This window comes from Rasamsonia emersonii, assembly GCF_000968595.1.
Source record: "Rasamsonia emersonii CBS 393.64 chromosome Unknown ctg1118621760084, whole genome shotgun sequence".
NCBI classification, from domain to species: domain Eukaryota; kingdom Fungi; phylum Ascomycota; class Eurotiomycetes; order Eurotiales; family Trichocomaceae; genus Rasamsonia; species Rasamsonia emersonii.
This window is the reverse complement of record NW_013563203.1, coordinates 2,059-9,449: the sequence shown is the minus strand read 5'-3', so window position 1 is coordinate 9,449 and position 7,391 is coordinate 2,059. Positions and strand designations below refer to the sequence as shown.

Here is a 7,391-nt window from a genome sequence, read left to right as displayed (position 1 = left end):
TTACGTAATTCCCAACCGAACCGGACACCCGACCGAACCGGACACCAACATCGATTCTGACCGCGGTCGAAAACTTGAAGCTATACACAACAACCAAAACACGTGTATTTCATTGAGTTCTATATATTTAGACGTGTAGGACAACCAGTTCTAATATGTCCCTGAATATGGCAATTAGAACATGTTGGTGGAGCACGTCTTGGCGCGTTGGAAGGTAGAGATGCAGAACCCATAGCTATCTCCTGTATCTCATCTCCTTGCTCGTTTCTCTGGTGTATGAGATCTCTCGCTTCCTGTACAGAAAGGCCTTGATTAGGAGACATCTGGCGCCTTGATCGCCCTCGTTTCTGCTTCTCTTTCTCGTTTGCCATACGGAGATCGTGGTTTTCCTGTGCTAGAATAGCAGCGTTGTATAGAGCTATCTCACAACCCTTTATTATCTGCTGTAGCGCCCGTTTTGAAGGTGTTGAAGGACTTTGAGAACCCTTTTTGAGTAGCTTCTTGACTGAGGAAGCCTGCTTATGTAGTTGACGGATTGTATGAGGTGTAGCTAGCGTTGAGGAGCTTGTAGAGTGCCCGCTACGGCTTCCTGGGGGGGTAGGAGTAGATAGCTTAATATTAAGCTTATCAAGCACCCTCTGTGGATCAAAAGGATAGATACCAGCTGCAGCGAAGCCGTTTTGAATGTTCTGAGCTTTAAAGACTTCCTGGCGAGCTATAGGATAGGCCTTTAGAAAGTCAAGCTTGTCAATATGGTTGAATCCAAGGCGCATCTTTGACTCCACAAGACCTCCATACGCCCGCTTTAAGGGACCAAAACAACCAACATCAAGAGGCTGTAGAGATGAGAAGAATGAGAGGCATGCAGATAGCTATAATATTGTTGTCGCTGCATGCTTTATCAAAGCAGTGTGAGATGGCTTCATGGCCATCTAAACAAGCATCGATATCGACAACTGTACGCTGCTGGTGAAGGAATAAAGACCTTTTGAAGCCACCGGAGGCCTATCTCATCTGTTGTCCAACCATTCTGACTGATTTCAATCCTCCAATCACTTGGTAGAAGGCCTTCTTCAAACCATCCTTCAATATGGACCTTTCCTTTGAAGATAATGCATGAAGGAAGACTCCAACCACTTGAATTGATACACTCGATTGTTGTCACCCATTCCCGATTGCCTGGTTGAATAAGATGAGGTTTTCCAGGCATATTGGACCTAGATACTACCTTAGTAGTAGCTATTACGCCCATTGCAAAGCCCGTTTCGTCAAAGTTGAAGATATCCTCATCTAGGATACCATATTGTAATCGAACCTTCTGTAGTTGCTCAAACCACTGTTGTATAACCTTAGGATCCTCACATTTCGCTCGCTCGTAATTATATTTTCGTGCAAATTGACTTCTGATCTCGTCACGGCGTTTGATAAGGGCTGATACCCAGTTCTTGCCTATAGGTGTGTATCCAGTTGGATTATCGGTTCGAAGAATAATATTAGCCATCTCCTGTACATGGGAAGGCCTAGGAGGTACTCCACGTGAATCCCTAGATAGTATCCATTGTATCAAAGCATCTTCCTGAGTTTGAGATAGCCTGTGGCCATTGGCACGTTGTTCGATTCGAAAATGGTGGCCAGTCAGTCGGTCATGAAGTGTAGATTTAGGCACATTAAAAACCTCCGCTGCACGACGAACACTTGGGATTTCGTTGTTTTTTAAAGCAGAGATCGCGAGTTGGATCCTCCCCTCTTGTTCCACCAAGTCTCGAGACGATAGACGCGATTTTGGTGGCATGGTGGTTGTTTGAATAGCTTCAGTATCCTAAACGCGTGGACTTTGGATGGGGTGTCCGGCTCGGTCGGGTGTCCGGTTCGGTTGGGAATTACGTTACGTTAGACACAGAGGCTGACTAAGCCTTACTAAGTCACATGATCACAATGTTACATAAGCGGATACCGCAACCCTGTCCAGATATGTGTCACGTGAGCGTATCCAAATTAGGCTTAGCGTTGTCTTGCTTGCCTCGCCTTTATGTGAGTCATCTGTATGAACCTCTCTTGTGTTTTTTTTCTTCCTTTCCTCGTGCTTGGATTCTCGTAAACAGCTGATTGTAGCTATCGAATCAAGCTTTCTTACACAATGACAGTGGCACACCTCCCTATGCGCAGCCACCATCATCTCCATGCTCACCTCCCCTTCCGCCAGAAGTGACGTCTCGAGCTATGCTCATAGCTCGAGAGTGAGTTCCGCCGGCTGCTTGATGGCATCAATCCTCTCTTGATTGGCCCACTAAGGGGAATGGGACACAGCTAATGGTGCTACTACGGTCCACAGACAGACAAAAAGCTACGTGGGAAAAGTTGACAGTTGATGTGAATAAATTCTCCCTCCTGCCTTTTTTGTCCCTCCCCTCTGAAAACTACACAATATGGCCAAGTATTGACATAACTGGATAAATAGCTGACAAACAAGATTGTGCGAGTAAATGCACCCCGGACCATCAATGAATGCTGGTTCATCCACGGTAGTGAAACAGATACTGCTAGATATCCGGTCAACAAACTCTCCAGCCGTGGCGAAGCCAACAAATGGCCACTGCACCGGATCCTCTTCTTTTTGTCCTCACCCGGCTCCCTTGCAGGAGCAGCAGGACAGCAGGTGGCCCATCTCTGTGGACAAGCCCGGTATGACTTCAGCAGAGGCATTAATATCTCCTGCATCAACCCATACCACTTGGTGCAGGTGGCACACCAGGTCAACCTTGATCACAACCTTTGCCGGCGGTCCTGCGCAGCCTGGTGACCACACCGTCCACGATGCATCTTTACAAACGAAAATCGGCGGTGGCTGCCCTGCTGCAACCGCGTGCCGCTGCAGTACCCGTGTCTCTATGCAGAGACATACTTCCCGGAGGATGAGGAGGAGCAGCAAGGGAAGAAGGGGGGCGGAGCAATAGTTCGACACCTGGATTATGAGAAGAATTCTTGACCTTGGGGATTTGACCTGTCTACATAGCTCCGATCACTTTATTTCGCTGACGGAAGATTTTCTCCATTACTCGTGATACCATACAAAAACATCTTTGTTTGTATCAACGGTGTCAGATTGCCCTGACCAGCGACTCCCAGCGACTCTCACTAATTCGAGACAAGACCTCTGAGAAAGTCAGCTTCCAGATTGATGAAAATCAAGCTCTTACACATGTCTATGGAATGTCATGAGTTTGGATGATGAAGCTCATCTCCTAACCTAGATGAATAACCCCATGCAAGACAGTGGCTAGGAAAAGGGGGGAAAAAAAAACTAGTCGATGGTGTGGAGGATCAAGGAGAAATCCAAAAATTTTTGCTGGAACAACCATACACCGTCTTTCTGATCCGTTTCCTGTGATATTCATACCGAGTCTGTCACGACTTGAATCGCTTTGGTAGCCATCTCACGTTCAACATGTCAATGCACACGCTATCAATCGAATGCCTTCAACGAGATGTGCAACAGCTCGTCCGTGCTCCTAGATTCTGCGACGGAATCCTCATCTTTCGCCTGACGAGCATTCTGTCCTCCTCGCCTCTCCTCCTATCTGGCCGAGCTGCCCAGTTTTTTCCCCATACGCTGCTACTCATGGATCCTGCTCTCAAAGTATGCACCGGAACATATGTTTCTAGCATTTCCAGGGAAGCTAAAAGCAAGGTATAGTAAGAATAGACGGCACCAAGTACCTGACCCATCGGGTCACTTACCAGTCGCTATACGGAGACCTGCAAGTCGGTATGGATGTGAGCCATGCCATGTATATTGGCAAACGAACGTCTCTGTAAGAACTTTCCCATCGTTGGCCGCGCAAGCTGACGGATCCCTATAGCAACATCAACCCACGCCATCTGGTCCTCGAGACAAATGGGGTTAACCAAACTCGAAAGTTCTGCTTCTCTTATATGGAGGAGATGTTGTGGCGGTGGGAGGTTGGTTTGCTTGGGCCCCCTCACTGGGGCAATGAGGATTTTCGTCGTTATGTCGCGAGTTCCAATATGCCGTGTGCGATACTCCGCAGGCACAAAACCTGTGATTGTTGTGTGGAGCTATGGGAGGAACTAGACTGTGACGAAGGGTAGACCGATTAGTAAAACTAGGGAACGTCAATTCTCATCTTTAATAATTATGGTCTAGCAGATGCTTAGTATAGGTAGTAAAGCATTATATTTATCCATATTAGCTAACTATTTAGTAGTTATTAGTACAGCTCTAGTCTAGTGAGACTCCGAAGTGATCGCATGTTTTCGAAAGCTATAGCTACAGAGCGGAGGTTATGTATCCGGAGCGAATCAATCAAAGTACGGAGTACTCCGTAGTCCGTACTCCGCTCCGTATCTCCGAGCAAATAATGGCTGATCGCCTGAAGCTCCCGGGTGGAAATCGTGACCTCTGAATTGGGTAATATCTCTGGCTACATGACCCCAAATATCACATACACCACACATAAATCGAGCTACGAGGACGTAGCTCGGAACTGCCTCTTTGTACACTGATGAGATATAGAAGTCACCGCATTTCCTCCAGTCGAGGACCGGAGGTAAGCATGCCTGACCAGGTGGTTGTTAATAACCACCATGTGCGAATTACTCCCCAGCAGGTTTGCTGCCTCTTTGATCTCCTCCTGTCCTTAGACAAGTATGTTCGCCTGATGCCCAGCCTCTGCGCTCCTAACAACCTAGCAGAGGAAGGGATTGCTAATTGCAGTAATCGCACACTATTTGAGGATTGAAGGATGACAACAAAGAATTGCCTGCCATCACCTCCCTTACCAAGGTACTCCGTACTCCGTACTAGCCGGGGGCTCCGTAGCAGGCGGCGATGGCGCTGAATAGCTATGAGATCGACCCCCTGATCGACGCCCTCCGTGGTCACCGACTTGGTGCCACTGCCAACGACCGGTTACTCGCCGGTCAGCTTGCCTCGCAGGAGATTGCTTGGCGCAGGGACACTCATAGAGAGCCAGCCATGAATGGGATTACAATCATTACATCGAACCACAATGGCAATAATAACAATAACCCCTTCTATACGGAGTACTTTCCTCCTCTACGACTGCGTTTCCTAATACTGTCACACTGTCTGCGAGATAGCCAGATTGTGCAATGACCAGTTTACTTTGCAAGAGGCGGGCCAACCTCGGCCAATTTGGAAATAATCCAGGGGAACCTGCACGAGCATGTTGCCAAGGTCGACAAGGCCCTGAAGGACACCAGGGAGGCCCAGGAGACTCTGGACCGGCTTCGCCGCCAGTTCCAGTAATAGTGCTCTCGGGCAAGAAAAAAAAGCGCACGAATTGTTTTTTTTTGAAACTTACGCCACCACTCCAAAGCCCACTACCCTCAGAATTTGCCCAATTACTCCCTGCGACAAGCGCTGTGGACTGATCCTAATATTATTAGCATTTTTTTTTCGATAGCGGCACCAAAAAAGGAAAAAAAAACGCGTGGCCATCGCTCACGATCACGCTCAGGGACCAGCCACACAACCAACCCTAATAGTGTATCGCAAACATCAAGCATGGCTCCCAGTCCCTCATTCACCATATCAAGATCGCTAAAAAGACAAAACTTCCTGTCATGATCCCCATACCATATTTGAAAAACACCGTCTCACGAAGACTTGCCAGGGATGGGGTGTAGCTAGTCCTGGATGCCCTTAATTCTTCCACCGCGTCTGTATATATAAGTGAGAGCAATGTGAAGCCATTATATCTTTTTCTGGTAACTGAGGGAAAGCGATCCGCGGTGGTCTGGAGGATCTCTGGAAAAATGCCCAATCAGAGTTTTTGAATACCGAAGCCAGGTGACTGTTACGATCCTTGCATCCAATAAGAACTTGAAGAAAGTGACTGCACGCCAGAGCCAATCTTGTCGCATGTAGAGCGCTGTCAACTCGCTATACTTGATATCAAAGAAATTCGACAGCACATTTCTCTGAAAACTCGCTTTTACCGGTGCATCGAAACCAGACGTAGCGCACGGAGATCTGCATTGTATTATCACGTGACGAGTCCAATTTGGACCAGGGTCTCAATTCAACAACCTCCGTCGTTGCAGTCCTTAACCCAGCATCCTCCACAGTACATGTAGTGATGGAGATGAAATTGCAATATATATCTTACAAACAACCTGTTCACTTGATCTTATTATACTTTAATGCAACATCTTGTCGAATTTGAACCGAAATCCTTGAATTCGTCTCAAAATGCAGTCCTTCACCGCCGTTTCGTTCACTGCCTCCCGGCTGAGTGAGCGTTCTGCTGCTGCTGCTACCTGTCCAGTAGTGGAAATCGAAAATGACCATTCTCGCAATATAATAAAACAGGAACCCGACGACCAGGAGTTGTCTGATGCCAACTCCACAGTGTCTACCCAGTCCTGGTCATGGAGAGGTCGAGGGAATTCTTACGCGTACCGCTAAGAATCTCCCTGAAAGGCCTTCGAGACTCATGCGGGATCTGGCAGCCATGCCGGTTCGACGGGAGCCAGTCCTCCGCAAGACTGATTATCCTATAAACTGGGCCCACTACTACAATCGAGAAGCGGTACTCGCGCAGGCCGTTGGGACCGTCAACCCAATACCCTGCGAGTCCTGCAAGAGGACGGCTGGACCTTTTACCGAGTGTGTTTCTGTGACCGGCTTCTTTAGCGGGAGCTGCTCGAACTGTCGTTATAATAGGATGGACACCCGCTGCAGCTTCAGGAGTAAGTGATAATCAGAATATCCACATATACGGGGCATGAATAAAACCGGGACTAATCAATATCACACTTTGCAGAGGCAACCAATGCCACTACCACAGCTTCTCGTCACAATAGGCGGGGAAAGAAGCGGCCTGGCTGCGCCCCGTGCCGGTCGACGCAATCAGGTCCTGGGCAACCTGTGTACTGCAGCCGCGCACGTTGCAGAAGCTGCTGCTGCAAATTCCAGATACACGGCCGACAAACTGAGGACCGTGGCAGGGCAGGACCCCTCGTCCGCTGCCGTAATCGAAGCTCTGGCGGCCAATGCTGACGTCTCTGCTGTTGCGATGAGTGCATTGGCGCAAGCCGTTCATGCAGCTGCTAGAATGGCGTTGGAGGACTAAGCAGGGAAGTTGGAAGGTTGTGAGAGAGGTCTGTGGGCTTGTAACTTTGTTTACTCATTTTCCTCTGTTACTACTGGCAATATGGTCTTTAATTTTAATGGGTTTGGTGGCGAAGAAGCATAACAGAATCCTCCCTGTTCTTGGGCCCAAGCTTGTTTGAAGATCTGTCTAAACTGAAAATTAAGTTCTAGAAAGCAGAGTGTGAAAATAAAAAAATTCCACGTATATAGAATAATGCGAATGAGTAAAACTGCACTGACCCATCTTGTAGGA

General features: G+C 48.0%; 2 protein-coding genes across 2 annotated transcripts; one reads left to right on the top strand and one right to left on the bottom strand.

Moving 5' to 3' along the window:
- Positions 1-119: 119 nt before the first annotated feature.
- T310_3795 (Transposase) lies at positions 120-1,792 on the bottom strand (the record flags this gene model as incomplete). The annotated part of the gene is made up of 2 exons (XM_013473334.1): positions 120-872; positions 986-1,792. The coding sequence occupies 2 exons, from the start codon at positions 1,790-1,792 to the stop codon at positions 120-122; spliced, it is 1,560 nt and encodes a 519-aa protein (XP_013328788.1).
- A 4,443-nt stretch (positions 1,793-6,235) lies between these two features.
- Positions 6,236-7,118, top strand: T310_3794 (uncharacterized protein; the record flags this gene model as incomplete). The annotated part of the gene is made up of 3 exons (XM_013473333.1): positions 6,236-6,422; positions 6,710-6,735; positions 6,810-7,118. The coding sequence occupies 3 exons, from the start codon at positions 6,236-6,238 to the stop codon at positions 7,116-7,118; spliced, it is 522 nt and encodes a 173-aa protein (XP_013328787.1).
- Positions 7,119-7,391: the final 273 nt, after the last annotated feature.